The following is a 19,008-nucleotide window of genomic DNA, read 5'->3' on the forward strand; positions in this document are numbered from 1 at the left end:
TTGAATTAAGTCCCTATATTGACCCGTATGTTTGAATATGAGAATTCCCCAATAGAGGTCCAGATTAATAAAAGTATAGATCTTGCTATGATATAAATTTTCTTAATAATTATTTTGGGCGAGCGACCTGAAGTAAATAGTCTAGGAATCAATCTCTTCGTATATATCGACGCCGGAATTAACAGACGTGGAAACGAATGTCGAGACTGGGAAGCTGGAAATAGAAGTTTTTCTCTTAAGCTAGACGCCGGTTATAGATCTGGAAAATTCTTATACTTGGATGCCCAAAATAAAAGTTTAATAATTAGCCCTTATTTCTCTGATAACAAAAATATCTTAGAGCTTATCTAAATATTAGACATTGTTTACCTGTAACAGTGGCGAGTAAAGTACATGTATATATATATTTATGTAATTTGAATAATAAAGTGCACCATTTTTCTTTTTGCCATTGAAACTAAAATCTGAGTCACAAACCCCTGTGTCTTAATTTCTTTGCTGTGTACCCCCATAGTCATATATTTTGACGAAACGACCCTTAATTGCAAATAAACTATAGCGAGCCGCTCTAGCATTTTCTTCCACTCTTATTATAATTATCTTGGAAACTGCATGCTCGGAAAATATTGAGATAGACAAAAATGGAAATAGAGAAAAGCTCAGGTGATCCACCACAGACTGAACACCATCCTGACGTAGAGGTCGGAATGGAAGAAATAAGCGAGAGCGGCGGCCGTTACAATAACAATCTCATCTAATTTGCCCACATCTGACAAACTGCATTGTTTTTTTTAAGCAGACCCCAAATATACAAATGCAATGTTTTTGTAAAAAAAGGTTAAAATTTGGAGGGAGAATCAGGTCAAATTTGTATTCAATGGCTTAAAATACCACTTAAGAATATCTTTTGACTGCATAAATGAAATATTCCATGCATTATTTTCTTTGTGAGAATAGCAGCAAAGATATATAAGATTGAATGATCAAAACTACGAGCTAGAGTGTACCTATCAAGAAAGCTTCTGAAATAAAACAAATAATGTTTTTGAAGGCAATAGAAGACTCACCATGTGTATGCAACCACTGAACCATATCTCTGCTGGAAGGCAAGCTCTATTGGATTGTCTCTGTCATCCAAATTGTACAGGAATAATGTTTTCTTTCCAACGATGACGCTTATCTGAAAGGGATTCACAAAGCAGAGTAGATATCAGTTCATTTTGAATACTTATTTTTAGGATGGAAACGTCCCTGCAGCAGTCAACATCTGTAAATTAATGAACACTTACCAAAGCTTTAGGCAGACTTTAAAGATCAATGCCAGTTGTGGTAATTTTTTCAAATTGAGATACAGAATTTAATCAAAGGACTACCCAGGCACATACATGTATGCATAAATTAAAAATTTAAGCCAAAGGATTCTGGAAGAAACTCTGTAATTGCAGAGAAATCAACAAGCAATGAATTCCAGTCCAATTACTTTTTTTTAGACTCTGACTGAAGCAAAACAACCCATAATTGGTGATTATATTTTTCATTGTAAAATCTTGCCAATCATGCTTTGCTTTGTCCCTTCCTCTGTCCCTCTATCACTGTATCAAGGTCATTTCCCCAGCAGAGGCTTACAGCTCCCCCAAGTGTCTTGAAATAGTGAAAACCCAATATGGGTTTCAGTTTTACATGAGGGGTTTTGATCGTGTTAAAAGAGAATGAAACATTTGGAACAAGATAGCTTGTGTGAAAACAGTAAAATCAAAGAAACAGATGAGCGAAAGTTTGAGAAAAGTCAGACAAATAATGAGAAAGTTTATGAGCACTTGAATATTGTGATCACTATTGCTATGGAGATCCTCAAATTGGCAATGCAACAAAGATGTGTGATGTCACTTGTGAACAACTCTCCCCATTTAGTCTGGTCTGTTAGCGTCAAAAATGCCCTACTTGTGGACACGGTGGACAAAAGCATGATTTTTTCTCAATACCTTTGTTTATGTATAAGAATTAAGAATGGGGTATGCTCCAAAAAATCTGGCTGCAGGAACAGTGAAAAAATGGGTGAAAATGTCAGAATTTATGAGTTCAGATTTGTCTGATATATAGACTAGCGCTAGTGCAAAACTCAATAGCAGTGTATTATTTTGCATTGGATTAGTTCTTGAATTCAGACCCTTTTTGAACAGATCTTCTGTTTGTCCTCGCATCTTAATGCACCAAATATCTGAATGAAGATGCTAACCAAGCCGAAGGGTGACGGTGGAGGGGGTTGAATGTTGGTGTGTGTGTACATATTTTGGTCTTGGGGTAAAGGTGTGCAAGACACATTTTTTGCATGTGTTGGAAATTGTGTTGCCATGGTAACAGTGTATTATTGCAAAAATAAGGTAAAAATCTTGCAGTTAGAACCACTTCCTCTGTTTTTAACCGATTCTCGTGAAATTTGGCACACACATTGGTCTTGAGGTGAAGATGTCTAAGACACACTTTTGTGTGTCTTTCAGAAATCTTGTTGCCATGGTAACAACATATTATCTGGTGAAAATTGGGAAAAAATCTTACAATTCAAACTGTTTCATCAGTTATCAATCAATTTTCATGAAATTTGGCACACACATTGGTATTGAAGTAAAGATGTACAAGGCACTTTTTGTGTGTGTTTCCAAAATTGTGTTGCCATGGGAACAACATATTATATGGCAAAATTTAGGTAAAAACCTTGCAATTTGAACTACTTCATCAGTTTTTTTTTTGTTTTGAACCAATTCTCATGAAATAATTATGGCTCACACATTGGCCTTGAGGTAAAGATGTGCAAGAACCTTTTGCCAGAGAGTGCATTGCCTTGGTAACCACATTTAGCCTGAAATATGGGGAAAACTCATTGTGGATCAGTCTACTTCTCAGTTTTCAGCCTGTGCTCATAAAAGTTGACACAAATATTCATTTTGGGTAAAGATTCATTATTCCAGTACATGGAAGAGTGGTCCTTGCCTTCTTAAATCACTGTGACATCACATATGCGGTCAATTTGAAGTCTTCATGGGTGTAGTGATTACCAATGTTTATAACTTTAATATGTTCACAACTTTGTTATGGTTTGTCCGATATTGTTCAAACTTTGACCTATAAACTTGTCTGATTTTTCATTTTCCTCTAAAAACAAGTGTTTATTTGGGTTTGATTCCCCTTTATAACGTCATATAATAGCGCAGGGTATTAATCACCTTCAATAATATTTATAGGCTTTTTTTTGGGGGGGGGGCGGAGAAGGTCCTTAAAAACTGACAACATAAAATATAGAAGGTTAAAGGCCATGACCATGAGGAACTTAAACACTCTTAAAAAACACCCCTTACATTGTTTATTTGGGGGGGGGGGCTTTAGAAAATTGCCACATAAAGATTAAAATGAAATTATAACGACTAGGAACTTACCCCCCCCCCAAAAAAAAAAGGGGGGAAATCCTTTACACTTCAGCATATTAATTTAAAGCCTCAACCATTCTGCTTTGAAAAAAAAAGTTTCCGGTGTCCAATTAATCAATGTTTTATTTGAAGCATGAAGCAGGGGCTGTCACAGAAATATACTGAAAAAAATTGAATGAAAGAAAATATAAGGCTAAAATCTATTGTGCATCTATTGTGCACATAGGTATATTTTTGATATGGTATGTTACTGAGTCATGGATTTGCAAGTGAATTTCTAAAACAAGTGCAGATATTTTTGTATATATTTATATTTCTATAATTAGTTGCATGATTAAAGGTACACTTTAAAATATGTCAGAAAAAATATACTTAGAGAGACAGGAAACAGAAGGAGATGGCATGGTGAAGCTCAAAATCAAGAGTGATGTGAAAGTTAAAAAGAAAGAGTAGGAACGAAATATGAATATGAATAAAAGACTGAGTAGGAGAATATAAATAAACAATGGTTAATTGGGTACTGTAAACAATTTTTTTATCAAATCAGAATGCATTAAGCTTCAAATGAATGGTCTGAAGTGCAAAGGACTCTTCTTACCTTTGAAGGGGGGGCATTTTCTGCTAAAAAGTATTATCAGCCCCCTATTTTTTTTTTTTTTGGGGGGGGGGGGGTAAGTTCCTAGTCATAATCCTTTAACTGTAATTTTAATGAGGTCATTTTCTAAAGACCCCCCCCCCCCAAAAAAAAGGAGTAATGTCTAGCTTTAAAAATGCATTGACCCCTGAGGGACAAAGGTGTAGACTGGTTTGAGCATGGGGAAGTAGAACTAAAAGTGGTATGGGGAGGGGTGCACATCTTGGGGAGGTGGAACTAAGGTTTGGAAAATCAGCTGTTGAAAGTAGAAGGGGTACACATTTTGTTTTGCTTGCCAGTGTTGGAACTCCTCTGCTTCAGCAGAAGGTTTCATATTCACCCAGTGTACCTCCAGCCTATATGCCCTTAAGGGGATGCGTTTTTTTAAGAGTGTTTATCATTTTTATGTTTCTAATGGCCACTGCCTTTAACCTTCTTTGATGTCAGATTTAAAGGACTAATCCTGCCCCTTCCCCTCAAACCCAGAAATATTAATGAAGGTGATTAATACCCCCACATTTTAATGCAGAGAAGACATTTAGAATTTAATATGAATCTTTACCCTATGATGAATATTTCTTCCAATTTTTATGAGCACTGACTAAAAACAGGGGAAGAAGTTTTCCTACATTTCTGGCTATCATATGTGGCTACCCTGGTAATGCACTCTCTGACAAATGCAAAAAAAAGGTTCTTGCACATCTTTACCCCAAGGCCAATGTGTGAGCCAAATTTCACGAGAATTGGTTCAAAACTGATGAAGTAGTTCAAATTGCAAGTTTTTTACCTAAATTTTGCCATATATTTTGTTACCATGACAACACAGTTTCTGAAACACACACAAAAAGTGCCTAGTACATCTTTACTTCAATACCAATGTGTGTGCCAAATTTCATTAGAATTGATTGAAAACTGATGAAGCAGTTTGAATTGTAAGATTTTTTCCCAATTTTCACCAGATAATATGTTGTTACCATGGCAACAAGATTTCTGAAAGACACACAAAAGTGTGTCTTAGACATCTTCACCTCAAGACCAATGTGTGTGCCAAATTTCATGAGAATCGGTTAAGAACAGAGGAAGTGGTTCTAACTGCAAGATTTTTACCTTATTTTTGCAATAATACACTGTTACCATGGCAACACAATTTCCAACACATGCAAAAAATGTGTCTTGCACACCTTTACCCCAAGACCAAAATATGTACACACACACCAACATTCAACCCCCTCCACCGTCACCCTTCGGCTTGGTTAGCATCTTCATTCAGATATTTGGTGCATTGAGATGCGAGGACAAACAGAAGATCTGTTCAAAAAGGGTCTGAATTCAAGAACTAATCCAATGCAAAATAATACACTGCTATTGAGTTTTGCACTAGCGCTAGTCTATATATCAGACAAATCTGAACTCATAAATTCTGACATTTTCACCCATTTTTTCACTGTTCCTGCAGCCAGATTTTTTGGAGCATACCCCATTCTTAATTCTCATACATAAACAAAGGTCTGGAGAAAAAATCACGCTTTTGTCCACCGTGTCCACATAATTCCGCTAACTGACCAGACTAATTACTTTAGCATATGTTTTACTTAAATTGCCTCTTTTATCACATCAATCAGGAGATCATGTGTTCTTTCTAAATGAAAGCATGTAATACAGATTTTAAAAGAATACATCATGGATAAAGAGTTTGTATCATAAGAAAAAGCAAAGAGAGACATTTTGAGGGTATTTTATAGTCCATCAAAGGGAAAGTTGTTCACATGTGACATCACACATCCTTGTCGCATTGCCATTGGGAGAGTCTCCATAGTATTAGTGATTGCAATATTCAAATGCTCATAACTTTTTCATTGTTTGTCCGATTTTTCTCAAACTTTCTCTGTTCTTATTCTTTGATTTTTCTGTTTCGACACAAGCCTACTTGTTCCAAAGGTTTCACTTCCCTTTAAATACAGTTCAAACCTACAGTTGACTCTCCCGATGATGTTCTCTCATCAACCTTCATCTCTGAGAACTGAATGTCGGATGGATCTAATCGCACTCCAGTCTGAAACAAAAAAAAAACAAAAGCATAGTTCTGATGAATGGATTCAAGAAAACATAGGGCAATTCTAAAAAACATGTACATCCAACCCCATATATGTGGGATCTTCATGGAATATTCTGTCTCTGATTTCTGGTTCTTTTGACAGTCTGTAATATTCTCAAAGGAGCATGACTTGGTCAGTTTATGAAGTAGAGTAAGACTTGAGAAAAATGGGGGTTGGTGTACAAAAAGGGTGATAATTTCACGGCATTGCCCCATAGCTACAAATAATGTTGAATTGCAAATCTATGATAAAACTGCTGCATCATAGAGGTTGTGCATGAAAGTGAAGAGAAAGTTGAAATCAAGCATGGAGGGTAGACAGCTATATAATACCCGGGCAAATTTCATACAAATATTGAGACGTCTGCTTTTTGTTAGCCAATAAAAACCAAGGAAATTTATCAGACGATTAATGTTGATGGAAGGCCATCGTGATACGCAAGAATGTAAGACAAACAGGATTGATTGAACATTAAAAACAATGCAAAATAAATAAAACAAATTTGAAATCAAGAAATTATCATTGATAAAATCTTATACTGAAAAAACATCTATTTACTGAAAATTTTAATATTTTATGTAAAAATGATCATTTTGGAGATAAAATGCTAACTTGCTGTTCCAAAGTTTGGCAAGCTCTAAAACTATCGTTCTTGTAAACTTACCGTTGCTATGGTGTCACCATCTTCATTGCTAACTGTAATAGTTCTGTCCTCACTTCCCAATGCAAGAAGGTTCTGAGCACTCCATGCCCCACAGATTATCTTCTTAGTGTGCTTGCCAAGTATGGGCACTTTCCTAAAATGTTCATTAGAAAAAATCAAAATTCACTCAAAAAAATATTCTAATAAATAAGAAATACAAAAATAAATACATTTTTCAATCACAAAAATAGATGAACCTGTAATCAGTGCAGTTACTCTTCAGTTGAGTTGAAGAAATATGAAATAAATTTTGTGTCATCCATTGAAACAAAAGCTGTGTTCATAAATACACTAAGGTTTTCGGGCTCCAATTGAGAACTGTAATTCTGGTCTGAGATCCTCAATGTCAAATCTAATGTCACTCATGTTGACCTTGCACATGTAATTCCTGCCCCAAAAAATATTGATTATCTTGCCAGTGAAAAAATCAAGTTCTTATTTCTGAATATAAAATTATGAAAGGTTATGAAGCAATTAAGATATTTGGTTTTGTAAATTGTTCTGATAAAGGAGCTCTGAACAGTACAGTTTAGATATTTCATATAAAACCTATGCTATATTTATTCATCCTCCAATTAGATCCAGTGTTCTTATCACTATTCATTAAAGGTAAATGCTAGAATCCAATGAAATGACCACCAAAGTGTCTGTTTGTATAAATAAAACGTATGTGCCAAAGGATTCTGGAATAAATTGTGTAATTGCTGAGAAATCAGCAAATAAGCACAGGATTCGGGTAGAGCGTCGGGCCCGACATTCAAAGCAATAATTATACACTGTCCCATGTGCGCTTATCTGTGTTGGGGATCTTCAGTCTGAACATTTTTCAGCGTAGATTTCAAGATTTCACAAAGTTCAATTTATGTGACTGTACCAGATCTCGATCCTCGATGATATACTGACAATTAAGCCTTGTTTTACAGAATTTCTCATGAAATCAGTGTTTACTGCAACTACTGGAATTTCTCTTTAATCAACATAACACAGCATAAAACCCAAACAGTTGATTTAGATCTTTTCCAAATTGAAAAAATGTAACAAAATACCTTGAAGTCTGATGATTGTAGATAAGAAGATTTCCCTTGGTTGTCCCGATGGCTAGCTGAGGGCCAGACTTTGACCAAAGCAGATAGGTCAATGAATCCTTGAAACCACTGTCGACCTGAGACTTGCGATGGCTGTTGGCGTCCCAGAGAAACACCACGCTGCTTTTGTCACATATCAGGGCTAATGTGTCTCCGTCTCTGTCCCAGCCGATGCCTGTGCAGGATCTGAATTGACAAAGAATTAGTTTAAAAAATAAAAAATAGACAGATAATGATGATTATCATAACAAATACAGTAATGAAAAGTGTAGGTTTCATTTTACAATGTTAAGAGATAATTCTCAATATAAGTTTTAATCTGTTGGGGTGTGGTTCCTTTGATGTGCCAACTGTTTGTCTGCATCAAAAGATTTTTCGCTTAGCCTGATCTTCAACGCAAACAGAAATCCACCCTCTAGAAAAAAAAATCACTGTCACTATTTATAACCACACAGAACTCAACTATGCACCTTCTGGGCACTGGGCATGTTTCTAATTTGGAAGCATGATTATAAAGATTAGGCACAGCATAAAATAATTTTGACAAAAAGGTGTAGACAAGTACTGTACCAAACTCTCCCAAAAGTAGTTTCTACAGTGGAAATGATATCCTTAGAAGGCATATTATAATTCCTGTACTTTTGGTAAAGTGCTATTTAAGTACCTGTTATGTATGTAAAATATGAATGTACCCAGATAAGTGCTCTGGAAAAGCACATTATTTGTTTTTTCCTGTTTCACTGCAAAGTTAAAGCTTATCCAATGTTGCACATTTTCGCAGTAGGTTCCAAAGAGTAGGTCCCGAAAACAAACAAAAATATATTTTTTTGCCGGTTTTGGATCATTCCTTCTTGCCTTTCCCTCTAAAGGGCAAGACCAAAAAGAGGAGACTTTTTATGTACTTTACTCACCCAGGTAGGTTGATTTCATCTCTACGTTCACCATGACGATCGTAAATATGAACGTTGTGATCAGCACCGTAGGTGGCGAGGTAATTACCAAGAGTTGTTTGCCAACAGAACCTGACAGGACCCGGACCATGGGTCTTGTCCGACAGCTGAAACACTCTCTACAACATAAGATAATAAGTTTGGAAATTATTACATTCATCCTCATCAATCAAAGCAAAAACCACTCTCTCACTGCAACCATCCTGCCTGTGGGGAATCTACAGGTAGGACTATGGTATGCCAATGATGTACAAAGCACACACTTTCAAAAAATCATTAATTTTTGTAAACAAAATTATTAATTTCCATACAGTTGCAAGTAATTTTTCATTAGTAAATTGGGAATAATTTTTGTATTCACCAGAGCGCTCAAAAACTTGAAATTTTTGGCATATTTTTGTGTACACCCTCTATTGGTGGAAAGTAATATGGCTAGAAATTTTTCATTTTTCAATCTCAATTTTTTATTAAGAAAAACTAATTCAAAGAATCAAATTTACTTAAGAGCCAAGTTACATGTATATGATAAAAAACTGTAATTAATGGAAACTGACAGTGTAAAAAGAATCAAGCATTTGTCCTAACGAAAATAGAGAAAATAAGCCAAACATTGCCAACCTTATTTTGCCACACATGGAGATGTAACAGAGAACAAGGTTATATCATAACCTCGTTCACTAAATGAGTGGCTAAAGCTATAGAGGGGGGAAAATACATGGGGACTAGTGGCAATTTCAGCCCTGAAATGCTCAAAAGAGCTGTGAAAAAAAGTATAGAAACTCATTCATTGCAATGTTAAAGGGGAAGTTCACCCTGACAAAAAGTTTATTGTAAAAATAGCAGAAAAAATAATAAAAAATATTGATGAAGGTTTGAGAAAAATTCATCAAATAATTAAAAAGTTATTAGAATTTCAATTATTTGATTTGTGACGTCATATGCGAGCAGCATTCCTACATAGCGAATGGTAAAAAATCAATGAAATGTCATTTTCTCAGAAAATTAAAAATGGTTTTCACTGTACCTATTGTATATCAATAGACAAATCATTTCACACCTGATCATGAATAGAAAGCATAATTAAGTCATCAGGAACTATAAAAAATTTGCAATTCATGCATTTTATATTACATAACACATGAAGCAGCTGCTCGTTATGACGTCACAAATCCAAAACTCCAATAACTTTCTTATTCTTTAACGGATTTTCCTCAAACCTTCACCAATAATTTTTACTATTTTTTCTGCTATTTTTACAACAAAGTTTTCTTCAGGGTGAACTTCCCCTTTAAAGCTTATTCAGTGTTGCAGATTTTGGTAGGAGGTTGTGTAAGGTAGCCCCAAAAATATATATATATTTTTTTTTTGCCTGCACCATGGTGCTTTGGTTCTGATTCCTTTCTTTTAGAGAGAGGGTTGTGGGTTTGAATTGTATTAGAAAAAAAAATAGGCCCTATGGCATTTTTTTTAAAGAGGTCTTTAATAAATGTTAAGTGTCAATTACATAATTTAGATTGACAAAGTATTTTTGTTATTTGTCATAGTTTCTTATGGCAAAAGTTTTATATATAAACAACAAGTCACGGGCATTAATTTACTTCAGCAAGAAATTCAACCATACTTAGCCGCACTCTACCAAGGTGAGACAAAATGAGGATGTGAAAAAAAAAATCATTTCTCTTTAAAATGGGCCTTTAAGCACAACTCTATAAAAATTTAGTGATTGGAAATCAGGAAGCTGCTACAACATACATTGTATCCTAAAATTTTCATGCTTAATATGAAGTAGCGTTCTTCAATTTCAAAATTTTTAAACATAAGAAATACACAGTTTGAATGAATTTTCATGTAAAATCACAAAATATTCTCTTTAAAAAAAATTATTTGAGGTCATTCACATGCAGATGATTCTAAGTTAGGCTTAACATAAACATTGAATTGTCATGTCCCCGGCCCTGATCAGCTAAGCCACTAAGCCTAAACATGATCATTTATTTTTTCAGTTTAGTCTATCGACAAAGTGATACTTAAAGTTTACGAACAAAGAATGAAATATATTTCCTAAAAATATGGCATGCCGATATGCCCTAAGTTAAAAAAAGAATGAAATATATGATTAATGGCATGCCCACCCAGCAGGGTCAAACTCTAAGAATGTCCTGTGCCACCCCCCCCCCCCCAGTGCCAGCTAAGAGTTGAAATTGAAATTTAATTGATTCATCGATATCACAATTTTTATGACTCAGGCTCAGCGCAGCATCGCTGTTGTCAGCAGAATGAAGTTTGACTTTGATATCATGTGATGATGAGTCATGACTAAGATAGCATTCCTATTATAAGCTCAAGCTGTTCGGGGGAGTGGTGCCTATATGCCCTACGCTATGCCTCCCAAATCTGATTTGGCCAAGTCCTAGACAAAAGTCAACAAGTTTTGAAAGTTGAAACACCCCCTCCACGTCTAATGCCAATGGCGATATAAACACGGACTAGGACGAGTTGTTTACCGTTGCTACCCCACCAGCCCACCGCGAGAGATCCGTTGGGAGTGCAGTGAGGCACTGCTCAACCGGACCGGCAAAATTACATTGTTATTTTCACTATCGTTTCATTATAAAAGTCACTCAAACCTTCATTACTAACTAACCTTCATATCAGCTTTTTATTAGGCCTACTCCACCCTTTCCTTCAATAATAGTTGAATCGTAGACCTTAATAAACTTCAGACACTTCTCGGAGCTCGATCCATCCAAATTTTTTCTTGAAGGTATGTAGTTCTATGACATGTTGAGGGCGCCATCCATTTTCTTCCTTTTGCTTGCTTGATTGAATGAAAAATAACATCCAACTCAGGAAATGAAATGGAATAAATTCGTGCCAAATTATTTCTGTACTTTTTGTAATTGTTAGGTAAATCGTAGAGGTTTTCAATGTAGGTTACTAAAATAAAAGACTCACAAAAATAGGGAGTAACAACACTTATCAACACTTATCAAGAAGGAAGGCAAAGATAAAATTTGATGAATGAAAAAAAAAATGTTTATTGGCCAATATAACTTTTTTGTTTCAATGTTTATTTTAAAACATAATCAAAAGTATTAGCCAAATGGTAGAGGTGGTCTAATAGGAATCATTCCTGTGGGTCATGCAATTTTTTGTTCCTTTTTCCCCCAAGATTACTAACAAAGGTCGACTTCATTGATTTTAAAAAATAAAATATTAAAAAGGCATAAAGGAATATCAAATGACTTGATGCTGAAAGTTTCGGCCATCAAAATCAAATGAAAAATTCAATATTCTGAGAAGTCAGTGAATGGATGTGCCTGCCTGGAACATTCATTTTCTTTCTTTAAATATAAGCTAGCTAGAGTTAATTATTTCTATTGGGGCTCGATCTCCCCCCCCCCCCCCCCCCCCCCATGCACCGCCATAAAGAAAGTTTGACAACCATGAATATAAAAGAAAAATGTGAAAAGGTGAAGGAATTGAGGGTGAAATATGTGATATTATTTGTAATAGCCTGTCAAGATCTATCAGAAAATGAGATTTTCCTTTTCTAAAAGATCATATATATTTCACTCGCACGCTTTACTCGCTCACTGCACTTGCTCACTGCCTTTCACAGAATTTTTTCACAAAAAATAACTGTTTTGTGAAAAATAAACAAAAATTTAATATGTTAATACTATATTATTTCTACATCCTTCAATGAAATTATGCTTGTTTGATTTTCTTATTTCAAATTTACTATGTTGGGATGGACTTGTCCTTAACAATAATCATTCCAAAAATTGTTAATCTTTCTTAAAAATCGTCCATCTTCTTAGGTGATCAAGTACAAAGTGGTAGTGATAACAAAATGAAATTTAAAAAAATTATACATGCTAAAAATTGGGACATTCATCTTTATATCTATACATTTTCATTGCTTACAGATATATAATACCAAATGTAATTTACTTGAAGTCCCTTGAATTACACAAATAACTAGCTTGCTTGGTTGTTTGGTTTTATTCACAATCAAAAATACATAATACAAATAGAGCAATAATCAAAGAATGATATAACAATATTGAAATACAAAAAATATTATATTAAATTTGAACAAAATTAGATTTTAAGGATAGCCCGCTTGAAATCAAAATGCTATCCTATCTGATTTTCGATTATCTTCATCGATCAGGGTCCTTGTTTAAGTCTATTTTCACCTGGTTTACAAGCAGTTTGTCAACTTCTCAGATTCTATTATCACATGGGCAAAACCCATTTGGACTATTATCAATATCAGCTAATTTCCATTTGGTCTATTATTGTCTAATATCCACTTAGTTATATTCCCATTATCATGACACCATTAATAGGTCTGATTTCAACTTAATCTCCTTATTATATTTCACTTTGTCAAATGAAAATTTGGTTCATAAATGGTTCATCTAACCATATAGGCTAAGTTGCATTAGACCAAGTTTACATTAGACAAAATAGGTATACGCAGGGTGCTACATAAGCACTTGCCCGATTGCCCGGGGCAAGTAAAAGTTAGAGTCTGGCAAGTGTTTTAAGTAAAGACCAAAACTACTTGCCCGAATTTGGCAAGCAAAATTCACACAGTAGAAAGCAAAATTCTCACAGTAGAATGACCAAAATTAGGGTTGATATATTGACCCTAATTTTGGTCATGGCAGGCAAGATATATCACTTTGGAAAAAGAAATGCAATAAACAAGGTAGATTAGATAAGTTCATGCCAAAAGAGAGTAAAAGGTCAATGGTTTATAAAACCGCAAAACTTTTTTTTGAAGTGGTAAAACTTCTTATTTCAAGGATTTTTTCAGGCAAGTGAAATAGCTTTTTGGCCAAGTATATTCCAACTATAGTTATGTAGCACCCAAAATGGAAATTAGACAGATTAATGAGGTAATTAAGGGATATGGACCAAATGGCTAGGTACTGTAGACCAACTGGTTGTAGACAAAACAGGATTAGACCAAGTGGGATGAGAACATTGGAAAGTAGACAAAGTTGGTGTATACTGGTATGTAGACCACGTGGTAATTAATCCCCCGATGGCGAATCCACATAGACTATATAATATAACAGATATTGCCTGGTCTATCGTTTGAATAAAAAACATTTCAATTCCCCTCCGAAGCTATATTTTTCCCTCGGGAGAATATTTTCCCTCAGTGCTGTGCACTTCGGGCAAAATATAATCCCTTGGGAAAAATATAACCGTCGGGGTGAGGAAATATTATTTTCAAACTCTAGGTAGGCAATACCTGTATTATATTGCTATTTAACCTGAGTGAAGGTTCTTTTTTCATATTACATCTACAAATCATCATGACATGTCTTTATATAATATTGACTGGCCTTGAGGGGAACATCAAATATATTGCCAGCAAAAGAATCATATTGGCCCGAGTCTTTAGACGAGGGCAATATGGTTCTTTTAAGGGCAATATATTTGATGTTCCCCGAAAGAAGAGCCAGTCAATATTTTTATTATCATCCAAATCAGATATCTAGAGCAAAAATCATGATAATGGTGATATTTCTTTTAAAAATAGAGTTCTATTGTGTCTTGTTAATATAAGGGTCTAGGCTCTGCACTTTACCATTATGACGTACTTGCAAGCGCTCGGATCCAGTGATGTCTTTATTATGACGTATATTGTTGGTGCGCGGATCCTTATGAAGCGTATCTCTTTATACGCATCCTCAAATGCCCGGATGTGAGACCAGGGAAAATACAAAGGTATATTTTGCGTCGTCTCTGCATGCAAAGTAAATACGCGCATTGAGACCGAGGAAAATACAAACAATATACCTACCCTTCCCGATATTCAGAAAACGTAGGGCAATACGGTTTTGTAAATGACCAGCTCAGATGTCTGATACGGGTGATAATACTTCTTATATCATTTTTCTCTTCCTGGGTGGGTGGCCCAATGTCACAAACATTCTGCTTTTAAAGGCATCCATTTTTCCTTATTACAAGAACTATTTTTAATAATTACATGATATATTTGGGTAAAGTGGCTTACTAAATGTTGTTAGGTTATATTTGCATGTAATGTCTCGATTTTTTTTATACAGAAATTAATACAATTGGAATTTGATTGTCATGATAATTAGACTAATAAAAGAAGCTTGCCCATGATAAAGCATCCAACAGGTTTGTACACATATCCATTCTTTTTAAACAAAATGATTTTACCAAAAACTCTGAAAGTTGTAAACAAATTTTACATGTCTACAAGGGAAGTATTTCATATTCAAAGCAAATGGTAATTCTCACAGACTATTTTTATAAGCTACTTAAATCCTTGTCTCTGATTGGCTCAGACCAAATTTGTCAGTGAAAAATCACTATTTGTTTAATAAAAAGCTCCCAATATTGTTGACAAGGATACATGAAAGGTTGATTTTTTTTCATAAATATGTTAACCAAGCTTATTAAATTATACTGTATACTTATGTATCTTTTTTCATAAATATGCTAATTAGGCTGATTACATTATCGGTTGCTCACAAAAATATGCGAAGTAACAATATACTGAATATGTATTGGATTTCATAGATAATATGCTAATTAGGCTTCCTACGATATACTGAATAAGTATTTTTCATAAATATGCTAATTAGGCTGAATACAATATACTGAATACATGGGGTCCACCCGCCAGTCATAAGGACCACTGGTCATAATACCCGCTAGTTATAAGGACCGCTAGTCATAATAGTCATAAGGGTCGCTATTCATAAGGGGCTTTGTTCATAGAGGTCGCTAGTCATAATCAACGATGGGGGTCGCCATTCATAATCAAACATGAGGGTCGCTAGTCATAATAAAGGAAGAGGGTCGCCAGTCATAAGGAGGAAAAAGGTTCGTTGATCATAAGGGTCGCCATTCATAATAGTGGATGAGGGTCGCCAGTCATAATAGTAGAAGGGGTTCGCCAGTCATAATAATGGATGAGGGTCGCCAGTCATAATAGTTGAAGGGGTTCGCCAGTCATAATAATGGATGAGGGTCGCCAGTCATAATAGTAGAAGGGGTTCGCCAGTCATAATAATGGATGAGGGTCGCCAGTCATAATAATGGATGAGGGTCGCCAGTCATAATAGTGGATGAGGGTCGCCAGTCATAATAATGGATGAGGGTCGCCAGTCATAATAGTGGATGAGGGTCGCCAGTCATAATAGTAGAAAGGGTTCGCCAGTCATAATAATGGATGAGGGTCGCTATTCATAACAATGAATGAGGGTTGCTATTCATAATAATGGATGAGGGTCGCTATTCATAATAATGGATAGGGATCGCCAGTCATAATAGTGGATGAGGGTCGCCAGTCATAATAGTAGAAGGGGTTCGCCAGTCATAATAGTAGAAGGGGTTCGCCAGTCATAATAATGGATGAGGGTCGCCAGTCATAATAGTAGAAGGGGTTCGCCAGTCATAATAATGGATGAGGGTCGCCAGTCATAATAGTAGAAGGGTTCGCCAGTCATAATAATGGATGAGGGTCGCCAGTCATAATAATGGATGAGGGTCGCCAGTCATAATAGTGGATGAGGGTCGCCAGTCATAATAATGGATGAGGGTCGCCAGTCATAATAGTGGATGAGGGTCGCCAGTCATAATAGTAGAAAGGGTTCGCCAGTCATAATAATGGATGAGGGTCGCTATTCATAACAATGAATGAGGGTTGCTATTCATAATAATGGATGAGGGTCGCCAGTCATAATAGTAGAAAGGGTTCGCCAGTCATAATAATGGATGAGGGTCGCCAGTCATAATAGTAGAAGGGGTTCGCCAGTCATAATAATGGATGAGGGTCGCCAGTCATAATAGTAGAAGGGGTTCGCCAGTCATAATAATGGATGAGGGTCGCCAGTCATAATAGTAGAAGGGGCTCGCCAGTCATAATAATGGATGAGGGTCGCCAGTCATAATAGTAGAAGGGGTTCGCCAGTCATAATAATGGATGAGGGTCGCCAGTCATAATAGTAGAAGGGGTTCGCCAGTCATAATAATGGATGAGGGTCGCCAGTCATAAAAGTAGAAGGGGTTCGCCAGTCATAATAATGGATGAGGGTCACCAGTCATAATAGTGGATGAGGGTCGCCAGTCATAATAGTAGAAAGGGTTCGCCAGTCATAATAATGGATGAGGGTCGCTATTCATAATAATGGATGAGGGTCGCTATTCATAATAATGGATGAGGGTCGCCAGTAATAATAATGGATGAGGGTCGCTATTCATAATAATGGATGGGGATCGCCAGTCATAATAGTAGAAGGGGTTCGCCAGTCATAATAATGGATGAGGGTCGCCAGTCATAATAATGGATGAGGGTCGCTATTCATAATAATGGATGAGGGTCGCCAGTCATAATAGTAGAAGGGGTTCGCCAGTCATAATAATGGATGAGGGTCGCTATTCATAGTAATGGATGAGGGTCGCCAGTCATAATAGTAGAAGGGGTTCGCCAGTCATAATAATGGATGAGGGTCGCTATTCATAATAATGGATGGGGATCGCCAGTCATAATAATGGATGAGGGTCGCCAGTCATAATAGTAGAAGGGGATCGCCAGTCATAATAGTGGATGAGGGTCGCCAGTCATAATAGTAGAAGGGGTTCGCCAGTCATAATAATGGATGAGGGTCGCTATTCATGATAATGGATGAGGTTCGCCAGTCATAATAATGGATGAGTGTCGCTATTCATAATAATGGATGGGGATCGCCAGTCATAATAGTGGATGAGGGTCGCCAGTCATAATAGTAGAAGGGGTTCGCCAGTCATAATAATGGATGAGGGTCGCCAGTCATAATAGTAGAAGGGGTTCGCCAGTCATAATAATGGATGAGGGTCGCTATTCATAGTAATGGATGAGGGTCGCCAGTCATAATAGTAGAAGGGGTTCGCCAGTCATAATAATGGATGAGGGTCGCCAGTCATAATAGTAGAAAGGGTTCGCCAGTCATAATAATGGATGAGGGTCGCCAGTCATAATAGTGGATGAGGACAATGGTTTGATAACTTTCACAGTGGCGTACCGTGGGTCACGGCATGGGGGGGGGGCGCCAGCAAAATATTTGAATCACTGAGTGATTGCCAGTTATCATGGTTATACTGACCACAATTAGACCACAAACAGCGAGATTTTAAGAAATATATTTTAGGAATCCACTTAGAGTATGCATATCTCACCATAGTCATCTTATGCAAGTGCTAAGCGCTTGCTGATTTATTAGAATTACATCTGAACACATGAAACACTTTTTGCAGTCATTGCAATTTTGATTATCAAACGCATCTGACAAATATTGCGAGCGCGAAGCGCGAGCTGAAAATTTAAATAATATAGACCTATAGTGGGGCATTCTAAGGTTTCTTTGTAGGAATTAACTAGGACCATATACGTATTTCATTAACCAAATCATGCGAGCGAGAGCTGAATTTTTTTGTTATTCAGATTAGGAGAAGGGATATTTTAAAGACAGATTTTAGAAATTCATGAAGAGCTGTCATATCTCACCAATCCACTAAAGCGAACGTAATAATGGAAGGAAATGTTTCATAGATACGAAGACCTTAACATGGGGCAATCACTTTTTGAGTCATGAAAAAGAAGCTATGTCACTAAATAAAACAGTGATAACTCAAGTGCTAGGAAACATATTTGGTTTATATTGACTTGAAAACGGGATGTTTTAGTACAACAGGATTATATATCTCGTGAAACAGACAATGCGAGCACCAGGAACAATGAAGACGTAGGCCCTGGGCAAATTATGTTTCATAAAGGTATGATTACAATGTTTCTTATGTAATGTAACAATTATCATATAATATAACATTATAATGAATAATATTTTCCTCTTCACCGCTACGTTTCTCTTCCATTCTCCCTCTTTTCTCATTTTCCCCGTTTGTTTTTTTGTTCAGCTGATTGGAGGGGGGGGGGCCTGCCCCCCATGCCCCCCTTAGTTACGCCACTGTGTGTCCATACGGCAACCCCCTCCAATATTATCTTTTTTTATCCCATCATGATGATGGTTTAATGGATTTATTATATGTTTCAATTTTTTTGACATTCCATCTTAATC

The 19,008-nt window shown here is 36.1% G+C and overlaps 1 protein-coding gene across 3 annotated transcripts in view; it reads right to left on the reverse strand.

Annotated features, from left to right (window-relative positions):
* Positions 1–11,659, reverse strand: part of LOC121413739 (WD repeat-containing protein 19-like) — a 51,810-nt gene extending 40,151 nt beyond the window's left edge. For all 3 annotated transcript variants that reach the window (XM_041606677.1, XM_041606669.1, XM_041606687.1), the window contains exons 1-6: positions 11,535–11,659; positions 8,852–9,009; positions 7,902–8,126; positions 6,817–6,949; positions 6,029–6,109; positions 1,068–1,180 (exon numbers count right to left, since the gene is read on the reverse strand). In XM_041606677.1, coding sequence (XP_041462611.1) covers positions 1,068–1,180; positions 6,029–6,109; positions 6,817–6,949; positions 7,902–8,126; positions 8,852–9,009; positions 11,535–11,540 — 716 coding nt within the window. In that variant the 5' untranslated portion in view covers positions 11,541–11,659. The remainder of the gene's footprint in view (positions 1–1,067; positions 1,181–6,028; positions 6,110–6,816; positions 6,950–7,901; positions 8,127–8,851; positions 9,010–11,534) is intronic.
* Between the last annotated feature and the right edge of the window lie 7,349 nt (positions 11,660–19,008).

Source organism: Lytechinus variegatus, chromosome 1 (genome assembly GCF_018143015.1).
Source record: "Lytechinus variegatus isolate NC3 chromosome 1, Lvar_3.0, whole genome shotgun sequence".
Taxonomy (NCBI): domain Eukaryota; kingdom Metazoa; phylum Echinodermata; class Echinoidea; order Temnopleuroida; family Toxopneustidae; genus Lytechinus; species Lytechinus variegatus.